The 27,351-nt window shown below is 38.8% G+C and overlaps 2 protein-coding genes across 2 annotated transcripts in view; one reads left to right on the forward strand and one right to left on the reverse strand.

The window, feature by feature from the left end:
* SHROOM4 (shroom family member 4) overlaps positions 1-27,351 on the forward strand; it is a 144,701-nt gene that overhangs the window by 83,634 nt on the left and 33,716 nt on the right. Inside the window, 1 exon segment of the mRNA XM_049766904.1 lies at positions 1,380-1,441. Coding sequence (XP_049622861.1) covers positions 1,380-1,441 — 62 coding nt within the window.
* On the reverse strand, positions 18,053-18,570 carry LOC125999308 (elongin-C-like). Its single transcript, XM_049767386.1, has one exon. It carries the CDS (start codon positions 18,409-18,411, stop codon positions 18,073-18,075), a length of 339 nt encoding a protein of 112 aa, XP_049623343.1. The 5' UTR covers positions 18,412-18,570; the 3' UTR covers positions 18,053-18,072.

The following is a 27,351-nucleotide window of genomic DNA, read 5'->3' on the forward strand; positions in this document are numbered from 1 at the left end:
CAGTTAACATGGTTTAAGACATAAGTAGAAAAAATGGAAAGCAAAGAGCCTCTAGACCACACTGTCAGTTCCCAGAGTGCTAGCAGAAAGGCAGACTTCCAGGTACCTATTTTTTTCTAATAATATTTTTATTTAAGCACCATGGTTATAAACATGTTCATAGTTGGATTTCAGCCATAAAGTGCACACCTTCCCTTAATCAGTGCAACCTTCCAACCACCATCTCCCTCCTCCCCCGCTCCTACCTATCTTTGAAACAGGCATTCTATTTCTGTCACTCACTATCATTGTCATGATAGTTATTAGTGTAGTTATTTCTCTAAGTGTGCTTACCAATCTCTGTGGTAAGCTTCATTTTGTGGGCTTGCCCTTCCTGACCACATTTCTTTTGTTTTCTTTTTTGGGCGGGGGTGTCATACTCGGCAGTGCTCAGGAGTTTCTCCTGGCTCTAAGTTCAGAAATCGCTCCTGGAGGGGCTGGAGAGATAGCATAGAAGTAAGGTGTTTGCCTTTCATGCAGAAGGATGGTGGTTCAAATCCTGGCATTCCTTTGTCTGCCGGGTGATTTCTGAGCATAGAGCCAGGAGTATCCCCTGAGCGCTGCCGGGTGTGACCCCTACTCCCCCCAAAAAAGAAATCGCTCCTGGCAAGCTCGAGGTGACCATATAGGATGCTGGGATTCGAACCACCGTCCTGTCCTTCTGCATGCAAGGCAAAATGCCGTACCTCCATGCTATCTCTCCAGCTCCATGACCTCATTTCTTTTTGTGTGTGTGTGTGGTTTTTGGATCACACCCAGCAGTGCACAGGGGTTATTCTTGGCTCCAGGCTCAGAAATTGCTCCTGGCAGGCATGGGGGACCATATGGGACACCGGGATTCGAACCGATGACCTCCTGCATGAAAGGCAAACGCCTTACCTCCATGCTATCTCTCCAGCCCCAACCATGACCACATTTCTAATGTCATGGATATTAACATACTGTCATTTATTTTTTAAGCCTACATTACTAATCATCAAGGGGAAGCAACTCAAAACAAAAATGGGTATCATCTTATGCCACAAAGAGTGGCACAAATCACACACACACAAAAACAACAAAACAATAAGTGCTGATGGGGATGTGGGGAGAAAGGAACTCATTCACTGATGGTGGGAATGCTGTGTAGATAAGCCACTCTGGAAAACAATATGGCTATACCATAAGAATCTGGAAATCGAGCTCCTGTGTTGTCCAGTAACTTATTTTTGTAGCCTGAGAGATAGAGTATAAGCCATTTGCTGTGTGGCCTCAAAAGTGACAGATAACTGATCTCTTCACATTTTTGAAGCCACATAGCTGCTCAGAGACTCCAAACTTATCAGAATTTTTCTTTGCAGAAATTTTCTGAAGACAAATGGAAACTAATTACAGAAAACAGGAAGACCAGCCAGTCAGGGAGGTAAGTGACAGCTTGGAGATCTAGGATGTTTTGGAGCCTCCGAGGCATCTTTACTAACTGAAGAAGTCTTAATTTTGGTTAGCTTACTTTGAAAAAGCTAATCTTGTTTCTAAAGAGAAGGCTAAAATTAGGCTATATACATCAATTTAGTGTTCATACCAAACTTAAATCAGCCTGCTAATATCAATATATTGGATCTACAAATTAAACTAAATGTATTATTAGATTTTCACCTTTTTTTATTAATTGCTGTATTTAAACACCATGGTTAAAAGTTGTAGATCATTGAGTTTTAGTCACACAATGTACATCATAGTGAAATTTTCCTAACACCAATGTTTCCTATTTTATTCCCTACTCACCTATGAGGCAGATTTTTTTATTTTCCTCTTTCTCTTCCTTTTTTCCTTTTGACACTGTGGTGTGGACTATTTATTCTTAATGAAAACCTCAATGCAAACTACATTATCTCCTGTCTTGTTCAAAGTGATCAATTATAACTGTTATAGAAATGGTGAGAGGGGTCATGGTACCAGATTTTAGAGGGAAGGCTTTTAGTTAATATTTGTCACTGACTTGTTGGTAGATGGCCTTGACTATATTGAGAAAAGTTCCTTCCATTCCTATCTTGATGAGATTTTTTTTATCAAGAATGTGTGTTGGACCTTATAAAATGTTTTCGCTGCATCTATTGATATGATCTATAAAACTCTGCTCCAAGAAATAAGAGAGGACACACAGAAATCAAAACACATACCCTGCTCATGGATTGGCAGGATTAACATCATTAAAATGGAAATACTCCCCAAAGCATTGTACAGATTTAATGCGATCCCTCTAAAGGTACCCATGACATTCTTCAAAGAAGTGGATCAGGCACTTTTGAAATTCATTTGGAACAATAAACACCCTCAAATAGCCAAAGCAATTATTGGGAAAAAGAATATGGGAGGCATTACTTTCCCCAACTGTAAACTGTATTACAAAGCAATAGTTATCAAAACAGCATGGTATTGGGATAAAGACAGACCCTCAGATCAGTGGAATAGACTTGAGTATTCAGAGAATGTTCCCCAGACATACAATCACCTAATGTTTGATAAAGGAGCAAGAAGTCCTAAATGGAGCAAAGAAAGCCTCTTCAACATGTGATCTTGGCACAACTGGCTAGCCACTTGCAAAAAAGCGAATTTAGACCCCCAGCTAACATCATGTATGAAGGTAAAATCCAAATGGATTAAAGACCTCTATATCAGACCTGAAACCATAAGGTACATAGAACAAGACGTAGGTATAACACTCCATGATATTGAGACTAAAGACATCTTCAAGGAGGAAACGGCACTCTCCAAGCAAGTGAAAGCAGAGATTAATAGATGAGAATATATTAAGTTGAGAAGCTTCTGCACCTCAAAGGAAATAGTGCCCAGGATACAAAAGCCACCCACTGAGTGGGAGAAACTATTCACCCAATACCCATCAGATAAGGGGCTAATCTCCAAAATATACAAGGCACTGACAGAACTTTACAAGAAAAAAACATCTAATCTCATCAAAAAATGGGGAGAAGAAATGGGGAGAAGAAATTTCTTCTTTGATAAAGAAGAAATACAAATGGCCAAAAGACAATGAAAAAGTACTCCACATCACTAATCATCAGGGATATGCAAATCAAAACAACTAGGAGGTATCACCCACACCACAGAGATTGGCACACATCACAAAGAATGAAAACAAGCAGTGTTGGCGTGGATGCGGTGAGACAGGAACTCTTATCCACTGCTGGTGGGAATGCCGACTAGTTCAACCTTTCTGGAGAGCGATATGGAGAGTCCTCCAAAAACTGGAAATCGAGCTCCCATATGATCCAGCTATAACACTCCTAGGAATATACCCTAGGAACACAAAAATATAATACAAAAAACACTTTCCTTAAACCTATATTTATTGCAGCACTATTTATCATAGCAGGACTCTGGAAACAACCAAGATGCCCTTCAACAGATGAATGGCTAAAGAAACTGTGGTTCATATACACAATGGAATATTATGCAGCCGTCAGGAGAGATGAAGTCATGAAATTTTCCTATACATGGATGTACATAAAATCTATCATGTTGAGTAAAATAAGTCAGAGAGATAGAGATAGACACAGAATAGTCTCACTCACCTGTGAATTTTTTTTTTTTGGTTTTTCGGCCACACCCGGCATTGCTCAGGGGTTACTCCTGGCTGTCTGCTCAGAAATAGCTCCTGGCAGGCACGGGGGACCATATGGGACACCGGGATTCAAACCAACCACCTTTGGTCCTGGATCGGCTGCTTGCAAGGCAAACGCCGCTGTGCTATCTCTCCACGCCCTCATCTATGAATTTTAAGAAAAAATAAAAATCGTTTTTGCAACAATCCTCAGAGACAACGAGAGGAGGGCTAGAACTTCCAGCTCACTTCAGGAGGCTCACCACAAAGAATGGTGAGTGCAGTTATAGAAATAACTATACTGAGAACTACCATAACCATGTGAATGAATGAGGGATCTGGAAAATCTGTCTAGAATACAGGTGGGGTGGGGTGTGATGGAGGGAGATTTCGGACATTGGTGGTGGGAATGTTGCACTGGTGAAGGGGGGTGTTCTTTACATGATTGAAACAATATATGTAATCAAGATGTTTAAATAAAGATATTATATAAAAAAGAAAAAAAGAATGTGCGTTGGACCTTACCAAATGTTTTCGCTGCAATCTATTGATATGATCATATGATTTTTCCCTCTATGTTGATATGGTGTATTGTGTTGATTGATCTATGTATGTTAAACAATCCTGGCATTGCTGGAATGAATCCTATTTGGTCGTGCTGCATGACCTTTTTTTCACCATTGTATGACCTTCTTGATGAGGCAATGGATCCTATTTGCCAAAATTGGTCTGCAGTTTTCTTTTTTCTTTTTGACCAATCTCTGTCTGGTTTTGGTATCATGGTGACGTTAGCTTCATAAAAACTATTTGGGAGTATTCCTGATTCTTCAATTTCATGAAAGAGCCTTCAGAGAATTGGTAGAATTTCCTCTTGAAAAGTTTGAAATAGCCATTAGTGACTCCATCTGAGCCTGGGCTTTTGTTTTTGGGAAGACTCCTGATGACTGTTTTAATTTCCTCAGTAGTGATGGGTCTGCTTTAATGTGATACATCATCCTGGTTTAAGCAATGGAAGATTATAAGATCCCAAGAATTTATACATTTCTTCCAGGTTTTTATGTTTTGTGGCATAGAGTTTATCTAGGTAGTCTCTGATTACCCTTTGAATCTCTGCAGTATCTGTGGCAATCTCCCTCATTTTACTCCTAATCCAGTTTATTAGATTTCGCTATCTCTGTTTCTTTGTGAGTTTTGGTACTGATTTATCAATCTTGTTTATTTTTTCAAAGAACCAACTTTTGCTTTTGTTGATTGGATTTCCACTTCATTGATTTCTGCTCTCAGATTTGTTATTTCCTTCTGTTTAACCTATTTTTGGTTCCTTTTGTTGATCACTTTCTAATTTTAAAAGCTGTGTCATTAAGCTTTCTATATAGCCCACTTCTTCCTTTCTGTTGTGTGCTTGCAAGGCTATAATTTTTCCTCTTAATACTGCTTTTGTTGTTTTCCATAAATTCTGGCAATTTGTGTCTTCATTGTCATTTGTTTTCAGGAATGTTTTGATTTCCTTTTTTATTTTATCTCTGATTCACTGGTTGTTCAGTAGTGAGCTATTTAACTTCCAGGTGTTCAAATTTTTTCTGTGTTTCTCTGTAGTTCACTTTTTAATTTCAGTGCCTTGTGATCAGCAAAGGTAGTCTGTACAATTTCTGTCCTCTTGACTTTATGGAGACAGGTTTTATGGGTCAGCATGCAAAGCCTTCCCTCTAAAATCTGGTACAAGACAAGGATACCCCCTCTCATTACTACTATTCAACATAGTGGTGGGAGATCTTGCCATAGCGATTAGGCAAAAAAAAAAAAAAGATACCAAGGGCATCCAGATAGAAAATGAAGAAGTCAAGCTCTCACTATTTTCAGATGAAATAAAACTATATTTAGAAAATCCTAATGACTCTACTAAAAAGCTTCTAGAAACAAGATTCATATATCAAAATGGCAGGTTACAAAATTAACATGCAAAATCAATGTCATTCTTTTTTTTTCTTTTTTTTATTATTTTTTTAAATTTATTTAAACACCTTAATTACATACATGATTGTGTTTGGGTTTCAGTCATGTAAAGAACACCACCCATCACCAGTGCAACATTCCCATCACCAATGTCCCAAGTCTCCCTCCTCCCCACCCGACCCCCGCCTGTACTCTAGAAAGGCTCTCCATTTTCCTCATACATTCTCGTTATTAGGACAGTTCAAAATGTAGTTATTTCCCTAACTAAACTCATCACTATTTGTGGTGAGCTTCCTGAGGTGAGCTGGAACTTCCAGCTTTTTTCTCTTTTGTGTCTGAAAATTATTATTACAAGGGTGTCTTTCATTTTTCTTAAAACCCATAGATGAGTGAGACCATTCTGCGTTTTTCTCTCTCTCTCTGACTTATTTCACTCAGCATAATAGATTCCGTGTACATCCAAGTATAGGGAAATTTCATGACTTCATCTCTCCTGACAGCTGCATAATATTCCATTGTGTATATGTACCACAGTTTCTTTAGCCATTCGTCTGTTGAAGGGCATCTTGGTTGTTTCCAGAGTCTTGCTATGGTAAATAGTGCTGCAATGAAATAGGTGTAAGGAAGGGGTTTTTGTATTGTATTTTTGTGTTCCTAGGGTATATTCCTAGGAGTGGTATAGCTGGATCGTATGGGAGCTCGATTTCCAGTTTTTGGAGGAATCTCCATATCGCTTTCCATAAAGGTTGAACTAGACGGCATTCCCACCAGCAGTGGATAAGAGCACCTTTCTCTCCAAATCCCCGCCAACACTGTTTATTCTCATTCTTTGTGATGTGTGCCATTCTCTGGGGTGTGAGGTGGTATGTCATCGTTGTTTTGATTTGCATCTCCCTGATGATTAGTGATGTGGAACATTTTTTCATGTGTCTTTTGGCCATGTGTATTTCTTCTTTGTCAAAGTGTCTGTTCATTTCTTCTCCCCATTTTTTGATGGGGTTAGATGTTTTTATCTTGTAAAGTTTTGTCAGTGGGGAAAGTAATTCCTCCCATATTCTTTTTTCCAATGATTGCTTTAGCTATTCGAGGGTGTTTATTGTTCCAAATGAATTTCAAAAGTGCCTGATCCACTTCTTTGAAGAATGTCATGGGTATCTTTAGAGGGATGGCATTAAATCTGTATAATGCCTTGGAGAGTATTGCCATTTTGATGATGTTAATCCTGCCGATCCATGAGCAGGGTATGTGTTTCCATTTCCGTGTGTCCTCTCTTATTTCTTGGAGCAGAGTTTTATAGTTTTCCTTGTATAGGTCCTTCACATATTTAGTCAAGTTGATTCCAAGATATTTGAGTTTGTGTGTCAATATTGTGAATGGGGTTGTTTTCTTAATGTCCATTTCATCCTTATTACTATTGGTGTATAGAAAGGCCATTGATTTTTGTGTGATAATTTTGTAGCCTGCCACCTTGCTATATGAGTCTATTGTTTCTAGAAGCTTTTTGATAGAGTCTTTAGGGTTTTCTAAGTGGAGTATCATGTCATCTGCAAACAGTGAGAGCTTGACTTCTTCCTTTTCTATCTGGATTCCCTTGATATACTTTTCTTGCCTAATCGCTATAGCAAGTACTTCCAGGGCTATGTTGAATAGGAGTGGTGAGAGAGGACAGCCTTGTCTTGTGCCAGAATTTAGAGGAAAGGCTTTTAGTTTTTCTCCATTGAGGATAATGTTTGCCACTGGCTTGTGGTAGATGGCCTTCACTATATTGAGAAAGGTTCCCTCCATTCCCATCTTGCTGAGAGTTTTGATCAAGAATGGGTGTTGGAACTTATCAAATGCTTTCTCTGCATCTATTGATATGATCATGTGGTTTTTATTTTTCTTGTTATTGATGTTGTGTATTATGTTGATAGATTTACGGATGTTAAACCAGCCTTGCATTCCTGGGATGAAACCTACTTGATCGTAGTGGATGATCTACTTAATGAGGCATTGAATCTTATTTGCCAGGATTTTGTTGAGGATCTTTGCATCTGCATTCATCAGCGATATTGGTCTGTAATTTTCTTTTTTTGTAGCATCTCTGTCTGGTTTAAATATCAAGGTGATGTTGGCTTCATAAAAGCTATTTGGAAGTGTTTCTGTTTGTTCAATTTCATGAAAGAGTCTTGCCAAGATTGGCAGTAGTTCCTCTTGGAAAGTTTGATAGAATTCATTAGTGAATCCATCTGGACCTGGGCTTTTGTTTTTCGGCAGACATTTGATTACTGTTTTAATTTCATCAATGGTGATGGGGGTGTTTAGATATGCTACATCCTCTTCCTTCAACCGTGGAAGATTATAAGAGTCCAATAATTTATTCATTTCTTCCAGGTTCTCATTTTTAGTGGTGTAGAGTTTTTCAAAGTAGTTTCTGATTACCCTTTGAATCTCTGTCATATCAGTAGTGATCTCTCCTTTTTCATTCCTGATACGAGTTATCAAGTTTCACTCTCTCTCTCTTTCTTTGTTAGGTTTGCCAGTGGTCTATCAATCTTGTTTAATTTTTCAAAGAACCAACTTCTGCTTTCGTTGATCTTTCATATTGTTTTTTGGGTTTCCACTTCGTTGATTTCTGCTCTCAGCTTTGTTATTTCCTTCTGTCTTCCTATTCTTGGGTCCTTTTGTTGAGCATTTTCTAGTTCTATTAGCTGTGTCATTAAGCTACTCAGGTAAGCTCCTTCTTCCTTCCTGACGTGTGCTTGCAAAGCTATAAATTTTCCTCTCAGTACTGCTTTTGCTGTGTCCCATAAGTTCTGAGAGTTTGTGTCTTTATTGTCATTTGTTTCCAGGAACCTTTTTATTTCCTCCTTGATTTCATCTCAGACCCACTGGTTATTGAGCATGAGGCTGTTTAACTTCCAGGTGTTAAAGTGTTTCTTCTGAGACCCTTTGGAGTTCACAAATAATTTCAGAGCCTTGTGGTCAGCGAAGGTAGTCTGCAAAATTTCTATCCTCTTGATCTTATGGAGGTATGTTTTATGTGCCAGCATGTAGTCTATCCTGGAGAATGTCCCATGTACATTGGAGAAGAATGTGTATCCAGGTTTCTGGGGATGGAGTGTCCTATATATATCCACTAGGCCTCTTTCTTCCATTTCTCTCCTCAGGTCTAGAATATTCTTGTTGGGTTTCAGTCTAGTTGACCTATCCAGTGTTGACAAAGCCGTGTTAAGGTCCCCCACAATTATTGTGTTGTTGTTGATATTATTTTTCAGATTTGTCAACAGTTGTATTAAATATTTTGCTGGCCCCTCATTCGGTGCATATATGTTTAGGAGAGTAAATTCTTCCTGCTCTACGTACCCCTTGATTAATATAAAATGTCTGTCTATGTCCCTTACAACCTTCCTGAGTATAAAGTTTGCATTATCTGATATTAGTATGGCCACTCCAGCTTTTTTATGGGTGTTGTTTGCTTGGATAATTTTTCTCCAGCATTTTATTTTGAGTCTATGTTTGTTCTGACTATTCAGGTGCGTTTCTTGTAGGCAGCAGAAGGTTGGATTGAGTTTTTTGATCCATTTAGCCACTCTGTGTCTCTTAACTGGTGCATTTAGTCCATTGACGTCGAGAGAAAGAATTGTCCTGGGATTTAATGCCATCTTTATTTCGAAATTTGGTGTGTCTTTTGGGTAGTCTTGTCTTAGATTAGGTCTTTCAGTTTTTCTCTTAAGACTGGTTTTGTGTCTGTAAAGTTTCTGAGCTGTTTTTTGTCTGTGAAACCATGTATTCTTCCGTCAAACCGGAAAGTGAGTTTTGCTGGGTATAGTATTCTGGGTGAAGCATTCATTTCATTCAGTCTTGTCACAATATCCCACCACTGCTTTCTGGCATTGAGTGTTTCTGGTGACAGGTCTGCTGTAAATCTCAGGGAAGCTTGCTTGAACGTGATTTCCCCTTTTGATCTTGCTGTTTTCAGAATTCTGTCTCTATCTGTGGGATTTGTCATTGTGACTAGGATGTGTCTTGGGGTGGTTTTTCTGGGGTCCCTTTTGGTTGGTACTCTTCGGGCATGCAGGATTTGATCACATATATTCTTTAGCTCTGGAAGTTTCTCTTTAATGATGTTCTTGACCGTTGATTCTTCCTGGAAGATTTCCTCCTGGGTCTCCGGGACTCCAATGATTCTTAAGTTGTTTCTGTTGATCTTATCATAGACTTCTATTTTCATCTGTTCCCATTCTTTGACTAATTTTTCCATTGTCTGCTCATTTGCTTTAAGTCTTTTGTCCAATCTCTGATGCTGTATGGAATTGTTATGTATCTCATCTTCCACAGCACCAAGTCTATTCTCAGCTTCTGATACCCTGTCCAGAGCTTATCCATTTTGTCATTCACTTCGTTTACTGACTTTTTCAGTCCTGTTAGTTTACATGTTATTTCAGTTTGGAGTTTTGTGATTTCTGTCTTCATATTTTCTTGGTTCTTATTAGTGTTCTGTTCAACTCGATCCATGGTTTCTTGGAGTCCATTGAGCATCTTCCATATTGCTAGTCTAAAGTCCTTATCTGAGAGGTTGATTAGTTGGTTGTTCATTATCTGGTCCTCAGAATTGTCATCTTCATTCTCTATGTCTGATGCTGGCCTGCGTTGTTTCCCCATTGTCACACTTGTATTGTGGGTTTTTCTACGTGTTGTGGTGGTATTCATTGTCTATATGATGCAGGCAGCACACTGCTCTGGCTCCTTCCTTTCCGGATGGGCTGACTTGCCTCTAAGGGAGGGGAGTCCTCCGTGGATGAAGCCTCACACTGGGTCAAATCTTAGCCCCGAGCATGCAACAGAGAAGACAGTCCGGAGAGATATGTTTGCTTCAGTGATATAGCGCCGTTCTTAGTGTAATTTTTCCTTCTTGTTGCAATGGTGTTCTTTCCTTAGAAAGAGTGCACGGCCGCGTAGCGAAGCGGAGCGGCCGTGCTCCCCTGGAGCCTCTTTTTGCCCCACTTGCAAGAGTTTCACGCAAGAGGACAGTAGACAGACATATACAGTTCAAACTCACAGTTCTTCACAGTTGGGCCCCACTGGGCCGTTGTACTTTCGTGGATTTTCCCCGCCTGTTGTGACACACAGGGAGCCGGCTTTTGCAAAGTTATGCCGGTTTTCATGCTCTGTAGTCCCTCCCTGAAAATGGCGTCTGGGCGAGCGAGTTTTCTGGAGCCTCTTTTTGCCCCACTCGCAACAGTTTCACGCAAGAGGACAGTAGACTGACATATACAGGTCAAACTCACAGTTGTTCACAGTTGGGCCCCACTGGGCCGTTGTACTTTCGTGGATTTTCCCCGCCTGTTGTCACACACAGGGAGCCGGCTTTTGCAAAGTTATGCCGGTTTTCATGCTCTGTAGTCCCTCCCTGAAAATGCCGTCTGGGCGAGCGAGTTTTCTGGAGCCTCTTTTTGCCCCACTCGCAACAGTTTCACGCAAGAGGACAGTAGACTGACATATACAGGTCAAACTCACAGTTTTTCACAGTTGGGCCCCACTGGGCCGTTGTACTTTCGTGGATTTTCCCCGCCTGTTGTGACACACAGGGAGCCGGCTTTTGCAAAGTTATGCCGGTTTTCATGCTCTGTAGTCCCTCCCTGAAAATGGCGTCTGGGCGAGCGAGTTTTCTGGAGCCTCTTTTTGCCCCACTCGCAACAGTTTCACGCAAGAGGACAGTAGACTGACATATACAGGTCAAACTCACAGTTTTTCACAGTTGGGCCCCACTGGGCCGTTGTACTTTCGTGGATTTTCCCCGCCTGTTGTGACACACAGGGAGCCGGCTTTTGCAAAGTTATGCCGGTTTTCATGCTCTGTAGTCCCTCCCTGAAAATGGACTCTGGGCGAGCGAGATTTCTGGAGCCTCTTTTTGCCCCACTTGCAAGAGTTTCACGCAAGAGGACAGTAGACTGACATATACAGGTCAAACTCACAGTTTTTCACAGTTGGGCCCCACTGGGCCGTTGTACTTTCGTGGATTTTCCCCGCCTGTTGTCACACACAGGGAGCCGGCTTTTGCAAAGTTATGCCGGTTTTCATGCTCTGTAGTCCCTCCCTGAAAATGGCGTCTGGGCGAGCGAGTTTTCTGGAGCCTCTTTTTGCCCCACTCGCAACAGTTTCACGCAAGAGGACAGTAGACTGACATATACAGGTCAAACTCACAGTTGTTCACAGTTGGGCCCCACTGGGCCGTTGTACTTTCGTGGATTTTCCCCGCCTGTTGTGACACACAGGGAGCCGGCTTTTGCAAAGTTATGCCGGTTTTCATGCTCTGTAGTCCCTCCCTGAAAATGGTGTCTGGGCGAGCGAGTTTTCTGGAGCCTCTTTTTGCCCCACTCGCAACCGTTTCACGCAAGAGGACAGTAGACTGACATATACAGGTCAAACTCACAGTTTTTCACAGTTGGGCCCCACTGGGCCGTTGTACTTTCGTGGATTTTCCCCGCCTGTTGTGACACACAGGGAGCCGGCTTTTGCAAAGTTATGCCGGTTTTCATGCTCTGTAGTCTCTCCCTGAAAATGGCGTCTGGGCCAATGTCATTCTTATATACCAATAATGATAGAGAAGAAACAAACATTAAAATCCCATTTACATAAGTGCCCCACAAACTCATATATCTTGGAGTCAACTTAACTAAATATGTGAAGGACTTATACAAATAAAACTACAAAACCTTGCTTCAAGAAATAAAAGAGGACACATGAAAATGGAGATGCATACCCTGCTCAGGATTGGCAGGATGAACATAATTAAAATGGCAATACTCCCCAAGGCATTGTAGAGATTTAGTGCAATGCCTCTAAGAATACCATGACATTTTTCAAAGAAGTGGATCAACACTCCTGAAATTCATTTGAAACAATAAACACCAGTGAATAGCTAGAGCAACACTTGGGAAAGGAATATGGGAGACATCACTTTCCCCAACTTTAAACTGTATTACAAAGCTATAGTAATTAAAACATCATGGTATTGGAATAAAGACAGATCCTCAGATCGGTGGAACAGACTAATTAGAGAATGCTCCCCAGACATAAAATCAACTTATCTTTGATAAAGTGGCAAGAAATGCAAAATGGAGCAAGGAAAGCCTCTTCAAGAGATGATGTTGGGACAACTGGTCAGACACTTGCAGGAAAAAAAAACTCAGATTTCTCTCTAACACCCTGCACAAAGGTCAAATCCAAATCGATTAAAGACCTTGATATTAGATCTGAGACCATAAGTTATATAGAATAGCTTGTACGTAAAACACTTCATGACATTGAATCTAAAAGTATCTTCAAAGAAGAAACAGCACTCTCAAGCAAGTCGAAGCAGAGGTAAAAAAGTGGGACTATATGAGTGAAGAAGCTTCTTCACCTCAAAGAAATAATGCCTAGGATACAAAAGCCAGAAAATGGGCTAATATCTAAGATATACAAGTTACTGACAGAACTTAATAAGAAAAATTCACCTAACTATCAAAATATGGGGAGAAAAAATGAACAATTTCTCAAAAAAGAAATACAAATGGCCACAAGCACATGAAATGCATCACAGCACTAATCCTCAGGGAGATGCAAATCAAAACAACAATGAGGTATCATCTCATGCCACTGAGACTAGCACACATCAAAAAGATCAAGAACAATCAGTGCTGGCAGGGATGTGCGGACAAAGGAACTCTCATTCACTACTGGTGGGAATGCCATTTAGTCCAGTTCTTATGGAAAACAATAAGGAATTTCCTCAATAAAAACTGGAAATTGAGCTCCCAATTGATCCAGGTATACCCTAGGCCTAGGGATATACCTAGGACATTTATGGCTAAGCTCTTGAGCCCAAACTGCTGCACAAAACCAAAGAATTTCCTCAATGTGCCAGCACATCAATTAAACTTTAATAACAGAGAATCAATTTGATTCACAATCCTTTGGTATTCATTTCAATCTATTGGCAATTTATAATGTTTTAATGATTTCATTCAATTTAATGAATTTAGAAAGAATTTGATTCAGTTACACAATATAATTTAAATGTATTATTCACATAACATGTCATATGTATCCTAGGGAAAAAAAGATAAACTCTCTTTTGACTGATGAAGACAGAGTTTATTAACATTTTTAAGGATATTTAGTAAATAAAAATACTTAATGCATCTATTTAATACATAAAAATAAATATATACATACTTATATGTTAACTATATTAAAATGTAAGGTCAAAAGTTTAAAATGTTTTAAAAGTTAAGATTGTTTCCTTATTGGAGAAAGAATCTGTTTCCTTGACTTTTCAAGAGGCTGCTTGTATTCTTTGGTACGAAGGCTTCTTCTTCATCAAAATTAGTAATATAGTAGTATCTCTATCAAAATTAGTGATACCTCTCTCCCTCTCCACCCTCTAATACTGTATTTACAGTACCTCACTACTTCTTATTTTTAAAATATAATATTTCATTTGCATTAATTTTTATCTTTATTTAAATACCTTGATTACAAACATGATTGTGGTTGGAATTCAGTCATGTAAAAACCACCCCCCTTCACCAGTGCAATATTCCCATCACCAATGTGCCAAATCTCCCTCCTCCCCACCCCACCTCACCTGTACTCTAGACAGGCTTTCTACTTCCCTCATTCATTCATTCATTCATTCATATTCTTATGATGGTTCTCGATATAGTTATTTCTCTAACTGCACTCATCACTCTTTATGGCGAGCTTCATGTCGTGAGCTGGAACTTCCAGCCCTCCTCTCTTTTGTCTCTGAAAATTATTGCAAGAATGTCTTACATTTTTCTTAAAAACCCATAGATGAGTGAGACTATTCTGCATCTATCTCTCTCCCTCTGACTTCTTTCTCTCAGCATAATAGATTCCATGTACATCCATGTATAAGAAAATTTCATGACTTTATCTCTCCTGATGGCTGCATAATATTCCATTGTGTATATGTATCATAGTTTATTTAGTCATTCATCTGTTGAAGAGCATCAAGAAGCATCTTGTTTCCAGAGTCTGGCTACTGTAAATTGTGCTGCAATGAATATAGGTATAAGGAAGGAATTTTTGTATTGTATTTTTGTGTTCCTAGGGTATATCCCTAGGAGTGGTATAGCTGGATAATATGGGAGCTCAATTTCCAGTTTTTGGAGGAATCTCCATATTGCTTTCCATAAAGGTTGTACTAGATGGCATATCCACCAGCAGTGGATAAGAGTTCCTTTCTCTCCACATCCCTGCCAGCACTGCTTTCTCACATTCTTTGTGATGTGTGCCAATCTCTGTGGTGTGAGATGGTACCTCATAGTTGTTTTGATTTGCATCTCCCTGGTTATTAGTGATGTGAAGCATTTTTATGTGCCTTTTGGCCATTTGTATTTCTTCCTTATCAAAGTGTCTGTTCATTTCTTCTCCCCATTTTTTGATGGGATTAGATGTTTTTATTTTCTTGTAAAGTTCTGTCAGTGCCTTGTATACTTTGGATATTAACCCCTTATCTGATAGATATTGAGTGAATAGTTTTCCCACTCAGTGGTGGCTCTTGTATCCTAAAGATAAACTTCTTAAAACTGTTAACTGTGTCAAGACTCGGTGTGCATTCCTAAAGAGTTTATACATGATTTTTGTAAAATTTACAATCAAATTTGAAAATAGTTAAATGACTACATTTCTAGTAATATTATGTAAAGAAAAAAAAGCGCTTTCAATTAAACCAATGGTTTTATTGGAAATTACAGGTTGGAATACAACAGGGCCATGTAAAGTCCCCTTTTTAAATAACATCTTTAAATAATATTTAAATAACTTAGAAAGTATCTTAACTTCAAACTGAAAACACTGCTTCATGTAAACATATACATTGGGCATGCTCTGAAAAAATTAATGTGACTTTTTTTTTCATGCATGCTGATAACTTGTCAATCCTTGGTTCATAGTGCGTTAATTTCAGAGCAACACATGCAGCACTCATGTCATCTGTTAATCTGTTTCTAGAATCAGATTTTATATGATTCAAAGCCCAAAACAGCTGCTCACAAGCATAGGATGACAAAAACAAAGTAAGAAGAGCAATCCCAAGTGCTTTCATGGACTAAAAATTGTCTGACAGAGAATTCCACACTTTTAGGATTTCATTTTCAGAACTGCTAGAAGTTATTTCATTTGTCACCCTTTCAAGAGCCACATGCAGGTCATTGAATTTACTTTTCTAGATAGAGCTTTCTTGAAATTCCAGTAGCTCCATTTTCAAATTTCGAATATACAACCACTGTAAGCAGTAAAGATTAAGAACTTCAAATGTGGACTTTTCTGTGGAAGTTATAAATAAAAGGGTTGTCTCCATCTTACAGAACTGAGAAAATCTTTTACTAAAATTTTCCTTGCTTTGGCTACAATGGTGGAATATGCTTTGATATTTCCTGGTGTTTAAATGACTGTCCACAAATGTTGTAGAATTATCCAAATGTATTTTTAGGTTGGGAAAATATTTTAGCTGTCCACTCTCAAGGTTTTTTTTCAAAAAACATGCAATTTTTCTCTCAAGAGCTTTGATGTCACTAAACATGCTTTCTGCTGTTTTTCCCATGCCTTGTAATTTTTTGTTTAGTACATTAAAGTGGTTAGTAAAATCTGTAAAGAACATGAGGTTTGTAAGCCTGGCCATGTTGGTGAGTTGAGGATAGTCTTCCCCCTTTGTTCATAAATAGCCTTCTTCCTAGCAGGCCACAAATCTCTCTAAAACTCATTCTCTGCTCAGTTACTGGACATTATTGTACATCAGTAAAGTGTTATATTGTGCCTGAACCTCATCAAAAAGGGCTTGAAATTGTCGAAAATGAAGTTCACCATTTTTGTTACATCTTTGAGGACATCGTCAAGTTTTTTTTCCTGCTTTCTTTGACTCAGAGAGCCTCTTGATGTATTATGCAGTGAAATTGAATCAGTGGATGTTTTGCTTCCTTAGCAAAGAAATGAATGAATCCTGATGTTTTCCCCTCCATTAGTTAGGTGCTCCATCGCTAGTATCTGAAACCACTTTTTCTGGACTTATATTTAGTGATGAAAAAGCCTCCATAACAGCATTGTGGATATCTATCCCTTGTGTTCTTCCAGGCAATGACAGCAGTTTTTACCAGCTCTTTTCTCATGATGTCACCAGTAGCATAATGCAAAATGAGCACTAGTCCTGCATGGTTAGTAATATCTGTACTTTCATCCAAGCACATGGAATAGAAGGGTGCTTTTTGTAAGCTACAAGTACGCTGTTGACTAACATCAGCAGCCATTTGTAGAACCCAATCTTTGGCAGTATTTCTGCTTAGTGGCATCTCAGAGATGCGCTGTACAGTTTTATCCTTGTTTTTGGAAATCATGAAAGAGTGAATTACTCCCAGCCAAAATTGCCTTTTTAATAAAATCTCTATCAGAGGAGGGCTTACCATGCTTTGCCATGCACAGTGAAATTTGAAAGCTGGCAAATGTAAGATTAGTTTTTAAAGATAGTTGCTATAACAAAAAGACTGGGAGTGATATGTCTTTAATTTTCCTAGAAGGAATTCTTTTCTTTGAGCTAAACCAAGTTCAGCAACACTGTTATGGTTGGTCTCAAAGTGACGTTTGACACTTGATGTGCGAGACACACTTTCTTTTTTATTTTTATTTAAACACCTTGATTACATACATGATAGTGTTTGGGTTTCAGTCATGTAAAGAACACCACCCATCACCAGTGCAACATTATTATCACCAATGTCCCAAATCTCCCTCCTCCCCACCCGACCCACGCCTGTACTCTAGACAGGCTTTCCATTTCCCTCATACATTATCATTATTAGGACAGTTCAAAATGTAGTTATTTCTCTAACTAAACACATCACTCTTTGTGGTGAGCTTCCTGAGGTGAGCTGGAACTTCCAGCTCCTTTCACTTTTGTGTCTGAAAATTATCTTTCATTTTTCTTAAAACCCATAGATGAGTGAGACCATTCTGCATTTTTCTCTCTCTCTCTGACTTATTTCACTCAGCATAATAGATTCCGTGTACATCCATGTATAGGAAAATTTCATGACTTCATCTCTCCTGACAGCTGCATAATATTCCATTGTGTATATGTACCACAGTTTCTTTAGCCATTCATCTGTTGAAGGGTATCTTGGTTGTTTCCAGAATCTTGCTATGGTAAATAGTGCTGCAATGAATATAGGTGTAAGGAAGGGGTTTTTGTATTGTATTTTTTTAATTGGCATATTTATTTATTATCAGTTTGTAAAATTGTCCTTAACTGATTGATGTAGCAAACAAATTTCAGCTCTGACTGCTATGCAAAAGAACAAAAGATAATCTGCTATGCAACGAACGGTAAAGTTCAGATTGCACACAGGCAACATGCTATATATGAAAAGTTACTAACTGAACTACGGTTATTAAATACTGGAAAAAAGTTAACAGTTTATTATAATTTATTTTATTTAACAATCTAGGAAAATCGCAGCCATCAGCAGTTCCAGTGCAATTTCAGGTGCAATTGGGAATTCAGGAATCTTGGTTGAGCTGTTAGTGTAGCGGACCTTGTAGGTAAAATACATGCATACTTTGGATAGAACATGTGAAGGGATCTCTCTAAAATTGACTTCATTGGTTTCATTTTCAGCAAATTGACCCGGGCCACTCAACATGGCTTTTATTGTTCCCGATGTTAATGCATGTTCTCTTTTTACAATAAACTCGTGGCCATCAGAGGATTTTAATTTGACGTACATAGCATCAGGGCCTTTACAGCCACGATAGGTTTTCTCTTCTCCATCCATTATGTTCTTATGAAATTCTACTTCACTTCCAGAGGAAATTCAGTAGTAGCTCTGGAGCTCCGCAGCCACGGAACCAGCACCCCGGTGCGCAGCAGCCCCAGCCCCAGCCACAGCCCCAGCTCCAGGACCGCCCCACCACCCCCAGCGGCGTCGTCGCAACGACTTTGTATTGTATTTTTGTGTTCCTAGGGTATAGTCCTAGGAGTGGTATAGCTGGATCGTATGGGAGCTTGATTTCCAGTTTTTGGAGGAATCTCCATATTGCTTTCCATAAAGGTTGAACTAGATGGCATTCCCACCAGCAGTGGATAAGAGTTCCTTTCTCTCCACATCCCCGCCAACACTGTCTTTGTGATGTGTGCCTTTCTCTGTGGTGTGAGGTGGTATCTTATCGTTGTTTTGATTTGTATCTCCCTGATGATTAGTGATGTGGAACATTTTTTCATGTGAGACACAACAATTTTTTTTTTTTTGGTTTTTTGGGCCACACTCGGCGGTGCTCAGGGGTTACTCCTGGCTATCTGCTCAGAAATAGCTCCTGGCAGGCACGGGGGACCATATGGGATACCGGGATTCGAACCAACCACCTTTGGTCCTGGATCGGCTGCTTGCAAGGCAAACACCGCTGTGCTATCTCTCCGGGCCCACAACACTTTCATTACACATAATACACAATGCTTTCTCACTGCGTTCAATCACTCTATCTATGTCTCTGTCCAGGCCTCTTGGAATGGTCTTCCACTATCTGTTTTTGCTTTTTTTGCTATACTCGTTTTTTTGGTTCAAAACTTCAAGTCTACAAAATGATAAAAATATATATAAAATAAATATAATATTTATATATAATATAAATATAAAAATTATAAAAAAACTAATGAAGTGCTGTCTACAAATCCGTCCTCATAAAAATATGTGATTGGGGAATTTTGCTAATTGTAGACATCCGTTTTGGTCAAAAATTATACTGTCCGGGTGAAAACCAGACTTGTGCAATCCTAATCTTGACAACCTAGACAAATAGCCAGATAATTCAATAGTTTTTTAAAGAGGAACCCAGGTAAGTTTATAATTAACATTAGTATTATTGGTCCAATTAAACTTAGGCAGCACAGGTAGGGCAACGTAGAAGTTTACCTAATAATGTAGAACGCAGATTGGGTCTCTGGTTCTCCTCAAGTCCCTCACCAGCGTGGGAGGGCATGACAGAAGAACGCTCGGTGCTGTAGGCGAGTACCTGGGCAGGTTCCGAGGTGGAGGCAGGGAGTGAGACTTTGGTTCTCACAGCCCTGCTGCGGTTCAGGCAGCCACAAGGATAACATTGCCAAGCAGGGCCGACTGGGACAAAAAATAGGCCCAGACATTTTAGGTTGAGCATCCCAATCACATGACCTCACGCAAGCCCCGCCCATTGAAGTCCAGGGGCAGGGCTAAAATGCAGAAGCACACTTGAGAGGCACGGCCAGCTACTAATAACTAAGTAGTGCAACAGCCAACATACAAGAAGATGTGACATGAGGGAGGGGAGAGAAGATCCATAAAGACTATGACTAAAACATCTCTTCTTAATCCTCTACTGTCACAGAAAACTCCCAAAGGAATGCTGAGTACCCAAAGATCCTCTTGAAAACAATGTCCAAAGATCCTCTTGAAAACAATGTAATTTAACGAAGATGCACAGAAAAGATAATCATGTGATATGTTCAAACTTTAATGTTCTATAAAAGCAATGACAGACTCTCACCTTTGAAACAAAAATGACAAGCGCTTATCAATAAAACCAAACCACCGGGTCCACACTTTTTACAGTGAAAAATCTGGATAGCAAGAGGCAGCTCAGCAATGTCCAATCTTAGTGAGTTGGAGATTTATGTGACAGCAGAGGACTAAGAAGAGATGTTTAATTTGTAGTCTTGATGTATTGGAGAAGTGACTGTGATTCCCCAAATAAAATGACCTGCAAACTGGATTCATCAAATTTATGACTATACAGCATTGTATTCATAACAATAACAACTAAGAGGTGACCTGAGTTATGAGAAAAGAACTTTTATTTTTCATTTTTGGAGCCTTTGTTATTTTATTATGATGTTTACAAAAGCACTGTGAAGGGCCAAATATACACTACTGTTTTTTGCTATATTGAGTTTTCCATAAAGTACAGCACAGAGGATTAGTGTGTTGGTTGTTCACAGAGAGTCTAGCCCTCCTCTCAGCTTACTGAACATCTCTATGCAATCATCATAAGCAGCTTTTTTATTTCCTCGAATTTAGCATGTCACCCATGGAAGATACAGAGGATTTTATAGAGAAGCACATTATTAAACATATTAACATCCCCCCCCAATATCCTCACCTCTCTAGCATGGGAGGACTAGGAACTGTTCCTGATTACAGATGTCACATGTGGAGTCACACTACAGCTTCACTGAGTTCCTGTGACAGACTCAGTGTGAAGCTTCTCTCCCCACCCCCACATCCCCCTCACACACACTGCCTGGCTCATAGGCTACTGAGGGGAAGACAGGCAGGCTAAACCTCCACTCACAGGACTGCAGCCAGCACAGGATGGGTCATGGCCCTCGGACAATGCCCGGTCCTCCCAACAGCCAGTCCGGCCCTGTTGCCAGGTGAGCTGCAAAGCAGACACCAGCACACTCACCTCCTGCCGTGCTGCATATCTTAATTGCAGACCTTCACACATGCCAGCTGCAAGGCCTTCATGTGACACAGCTGGCACTCATGCCACAGGTTCACCATCACTGACCTAGAGATATACTCTAGGAACACAAAAACACACTACAGAAATCCCTTCCTCACACATATATTTGTTGCAGCATTATGTACAATAGCCAGACTCTGGAAACAACCAAGATGCCCTTCAACAGATGAAAAGCTAAAGAAATTGTGATAGATATACACAACGGAACTTTATGCAGCCGTCAGGAGGGATGAAGTCATGAATTTTTCCTATACATGGATGAACATGGAATCTATTATGCTGAGTGAAATCAGTCAGAAGGAGAGAGATAGACATAGAATAATCTCACGCATCTATGGGTTTTAAGAAAAATAAAAGACATTGAAATAATTCCCAGAGATGAGAGCCAGAAAGACTGGCTCAAGATATGAAGCTCATCACAAAGAGTGGTGAGTGCATTCCCCGGGCCGTTTGCAGCCCTCCATACAACATTTTGTGGCCCTGCCCTAGAGGAATCATTTTCTGTTTCGTTTGGTTTTAGTTGTTTGGGTCACACCCCCCAATGTTCAAGGCTTACTACTGACTTAGCACTCAAGGATCACCCCGACTTTGCCTCCTGCGGCCCCCAGGTAAATTGAGTTTGAGACCCGTGATTTAGGGAAATAACTATGCTGAGAACTATCATAACAATGTCAGTGAGTGAGGTATGTAGAAAGCCTGTCTAGAATACAGATGGGGTGTGGGATGGGAGGAGATGGGGGCATTGGTGATAGTAATGTTTCACTGGTGAAGGGGGTGTTCTTTTTGTGACTGAAATGCAACTACAATCATATATGTAATCACGGTGTTTAAATAAAGATATTATTTTATAAAAAGAACTGTTATAGTCATAGTTGTCCTTTATCTACCCTAAATGTATGGCTCTACTATTTGTGGAAAGCTTCCTACCATGCACTTATTCTCCTGGCCCTCATCTATAGTGCCTCTGGATAATAATATCATACTTTCTTTTTTTTCTTATATCCAAAAAGTGAGTGAGAATATTCTGTCTCCCTCTGGTTTCTTTCATTCAGCATAATACTATGCATATCCATACATTTATAAGCAAATTTCATGCTATTATTTTTGCAAGAGTTGCACAGTATTCAATTGTGTAGATGTACCACGGTTACTTTATTCACTTACCTGTTCTTGGGAACTTGGGTTGCTTCAGATTCTTCTATTGTAAATAATGTTGTGATGTGCATAGGAATACAGAGAGATTTTCTGCATTGTGTTGTTGGGTTCCTAAGTTATATCCCTAGTAATGGTATCACTTGATCACATAAAAGCTCAATATATAGATATTTTACTTATAAATTGTGGTTACAAGATTGTTCACAATACAGCTTTTCACAGATAAAAAAGTTCATGATTGAGTTACAGTCACACAATATACAACAACCTTCAGCAGTGCATATTTTCTGCCACCAATGTCCCCACTTTTCCTCTCATCCTCCCTTATATCTTCTCTCCTGCCAGACTCTAGGGCATACATTATAATTTTCTCTATAAGTATCTCATTTTCTTACTCTCTCTTTTTTTTAGACATTGGTTTGGAATACACTGAAAATTTTACACTACTAATGTCCCCAGTTTCCTATCTATCCACCCTTGCATATCTGCCACTTGGGCATTGACTTTTTTTGTGTCCCTCTCCTTATTTTTGACACTATGGTTTGCACTACTGCTAATTTCGGAGTACCATGCATATCACTTTATTCACTTTCAGTACCCAGTTATTTTCCAGAGTGATTAGAGCCAACTTTCGCAGTCACAGTGGATCGTCCTCTAACTTAACTGAATTCATCACTCTTGATGGCTAGTTTCCTACAATAAAATAGTTTTCATCATTATTTTCTTTGAGTATTAATATCATACTATCTATTATTTTTCTTATACCTCACAAATGTGTTAGATTACTGGTCCTACTCTAATCAATGTTTATACTCCACCTTAGGGTGTGATCTGGTGTTGGGATTATTGGATTATTCCCTACTTGGTATTCCTCTCTCACCCCAGAATGTGTCCTGGATCTTATCAATTAATGCAGAAGGAAGGCAGGTGCTCATTCTTTTGTCTTCTTTCACTAAGCTGCATTCCTTCTTAGGAGCAGAAATCTTGTGTGGTTAAATTCCTTGCTTAAATGATGGATTTCCTGACCCCATTCTTGTACCTTCTCACTGTGTGGATTGTTTCCTGTGTCAATGTTTGCTTCCAAACATGCATTGTTCCAATATTCTGATGCTTGAACCAAAGGCCTTAATTCATTAATAATTTATGTCTCCCTCTGAGTCATTTCACTCAGCAAATAATAATAATCTCGATATTCATCAATGTAGAAGCAACTTCAATGACTTAAATTTTTAATTGCTGCATAATATTTGATGATGTAGAGCTACCACAGTTACTTTAGTCACTCATTTGTTCTTGGACTTGGGTTGTTTCCAGCTTCTGATTATTAAGATTAGTGCTACAATGAATATAGAAGAGCAGAGTGCTTTTCTGCATGGTGTTATAGTGTTCCTACGGTAGATCCGTAGGAATGATATGAATGTCTGGGAGATTAATTTCCAGTTTTTTGAGGAATATCCATACTGCTTACCAAAAAGTCTGGACATTTGGGGCTGGAGCGGTGGGGCAAGTGGTAGGACATTTGCCTTGCATGTACTAACCTAGGAGGGGCTGCAGTTTGATCCCCTGGAATCCTATATGGTCCCCAAGCCAGGTGCAATTTCTGAGAGTGTGTAGCCAGGAGTAACCCCTCAGCATCACTGGGTGTGGCCCAAAAAGGAAAAATAATATTCTCTCAAACCATGAGCAGAGTATATATCTCAATTTCCTTTTGTCCTCTTTAATTTCTTGAAGCATTGTTTTTCAGTTTTCTATTTATTTCTATTTCTTTCTTTTCTTTTTTTTTTCAACCACACCAGTGATGCTCAGGGGTTACTTCTGGCTCTGCACTTAGAAATTGCTCCTGGCTTGGGGGACCATATGGTACACTGGAGGATCGAACCACGGTCCATCCTAGGATAGCATGGGTAAGGCAGATGCCTTACCACTTGCACCACCTCTCTGACCCCTCTTTCTACTTCTTTCTATTCTTTCTTTTTTTACTTCTTTAGTTGACTCTGAAGTACTAGATTTCTGAGGCACAACTATGAGTCAGGTTATTTTTTAAAGTCTTTTTCTTCTCTTTATTTATTTGTATATAGAAAAGGTCTGAATTTTTGCATATTAATTTTGTAGCCTGTCACTGTACCATACAAAGTAATATTTTCCAGAGCAGTTTTGTGGAGTCTTTAGTATTTTCAAATATAATATCATGTCATCTGCAAACAGTGATAGATTAAATTATTCCTTTCCTATCTGAATGCCCTTGATATCTTTTTATTGCCTACTAGCTATGGCAAGTATTTCCAGATGTATAGCAGTGGTGAGAGGAGGCAACCTTGTCTCATGCAGTATCTTAGAGGAAAGTCTTTCATTTTTTCCCCATTGCATACAATAGGGAAATTACCTTAGGCTTGTGGTAAATGAACTTGACTATGTTGAAAATAGTTCCTTTTTTATCATGAATGGGTGAAAAACTTTGTCAAATGGTTTATATTCATCTACCTATATTATCATATAAATTTTATTTTTTTCTTTTGTTGATATGGTTTATTATATGCATTGACTTGCATATGTTAACTGATACTTGCATCTGTGGAATGAATCTTTCTTGGTCATGGTGTATGAACTTATTGATTAGTTGTTGGATTTTATTTGCTAATATTTTGTTAAGGATATTACATGTTTTTCATTAGGGATATCAGTCTGTAGTTTTTTGTTTGCATGTTGTCTCTTTCTGCTTTTAATATAAATGTAATTGTAGCTTCATAGAAACTATTGGGAAGTGTATATTTATTCAGTTTTGGAAAAAACTTAAAAAGGGTTGGCAATAGGTCATGTTGAAAGGTTTGAAAAAAATCTCCAATAAATCCTTCTCAGCCTAGGCATTTTTGGAAGTCTTTTGACTTCCACTTCCATTTTCTCAATAGAGATAGTTTTGCTCAGATATTTCAGATATTTTGGTTCAGACTTGGAAGGCTATAGGAATCTAAGAATGTATCCATTTCTTCAAGGTTCACTTGTTTTGTTGCATAAAGATTCTCAAATTAATCTCTGATTACCTTTTGAATTTCTCTAGTACCTATAGTGACCTCCCCCTTTTCATTTCTCATTTAATGCATTAAATTTATCACTCACTTTGTGAGTCTTACTAACAGTTTTTTGATCGTGTTTATTTTTTTCAAAGAACCAATTTTTGCTTTTATTGAACATTTGGGAGGTTTTTTTTTGTTGCTTGTTAGTTTCCAGTCCATTAATGTTTGCTTTAAATTTTATTATCTGCTTATTATTGGTTCATTTTGTTAATCATTTTCCAATTCTTAAGTTTTGCCTTTAAGTTTTTATATAGGACATTTCCTCCTCCTTGATAAATACTTGCAAAGCTGTAAATTTTCCACTTAAGACTTCCTTTGCTGTTTCCACAAATTTTGATAATTTATGTCCGTATTCTCATTTCTTTTCAGGAATCTTTTGAATTCCTTTTTGATTTCACCTTGAGCCAATGTTTGTTCAGTACTGTTTAATTTACAGGAGTAAATATTGTTTTCTGTTTTCAGGGCATTATAGTCAGAAAAGATAACTGATATCATTTATTTACTTTTGATTTATGGACGTATGTTTTATGGATCAGCATGTGTTTTCTTAGAGAATGTCCCATGTGCATTATAAAAGGATGTGTATCCAGCTGTATGGGGATGAATAACCATATACATCCACTAAACTACACTCTTCCTTTTCTTCCTTCAGAGCCAGTAAAATCATTGTTAAGTTCTAGTCTGGTTCATCTATCAGAAGTGACAGGGCAGTGTTGAAGTATCTGACTATTATTATTGTATTACATTTGTTGTCTTTCTTTAAGTCTATTACCTGTTGTGAGCCAAACCTGTTCGCAAGACGCCAGCACCTGCAAACAGATCCTTCGTGGAGTTTCGGGAAAAATCCGCGGGGAGAGAGTGGGTACACGGACGGCAAACGACGGAAAATATGTTGTAGAAATGAATAAAACCACACAGATAGTATGGGGACTCAACGTTATCAGAAACGAGAGACAAATTTATTTTTTAAGCTGGCAGCTTTTAAAGGTTAGAGACTTGGAAGGCAGATGCAGATTCTAGACATCAAAGAGGCTGGGAAAAGAATGAAGGACTCTAGCTTAAATTAGCATATAAAAGAGTTGAAACTGAAGGTGAAAAAAGCAGCTAGTTTTGGGTTCCCTTTGCTTTGGGTAAAACAGAAGGAAAACGTAATTACAGGGGAGTTGGAATGTGAGGAATGTTTCAGAGTTTTGGGGAAAAAATGAAAATTACTTTATTATGAGCTAAGTTTATGGAAAGGCCTGAATTTAGGCGCCAAGGTAGCAAAAATTACAGGGAGCTATTAAATGGGAGACTTTTGGCTGTTTGATTGCTGTTCTAGTTAGAAAGAATTTACTAAGGCCTGATTTCTAATAAAGGTTTAAAATAAAGAGAGAAATAGTTACAGCCCTTATGAAATTATGTCCAAATAATCCACGCAAAGGGTCAAGTGATTTTGACTGCTCTAAGCGGGCCTTTTTGGCAGATAATTTCTTTTTTGAGGAGAGCACTACACTTTCGTGTGTGCCTCTCCTGAGTGGGGTGTAGCATTTCACCCTTTCTTTTTTTTTTTTTTTTTTTTGTAGGCACCTGGTGGCAATATTAGGCTTTTATGGCTGTGGGCTCAGAATAGCCTTTTGCACACTAGGGACCAAATAGGAGTTCGAATTACTGTTTGCATGCGAGGCAAAACACCTTACGTATGCTATTTTTTGTAATAAGTTCAATTAGAGAGAATAGAGACAGTACCAAAAGAGCCAAAAGTTTTAAGTATTTTATGCAAGGTGGGATTAGGAGTATGATATACTTAGCTAAATAGGGTATAAAGTATATACTATTATATGAAAATTAAAATATAGGCAGGTTATAGTAACAATAAAAAATTGAGAATGTGCACTGGCACTGAGGAATAAAAAACAAATAAGTAAGATACTATAAGTGAGAGAATTGTAAGGAGAAGATTGAGTAATACTACATTATTATAAAAAGTTAGAAATAAAGAAGAAGCATAGAAAA

This window comes from Suncus etruscus, chromosome X (assembly GCF_024139225.1).
Source record: "Suncus etruscus isolate mSunEtr1 chromosome X, mSunEtr1.pri.cur, whole genome shotgun sequence".
NCBI lineage: Eukaryota > Metazoa > Chordata > Mammalia > Eulipotyphla > Soricidae > Suncus > Suncus etruscus.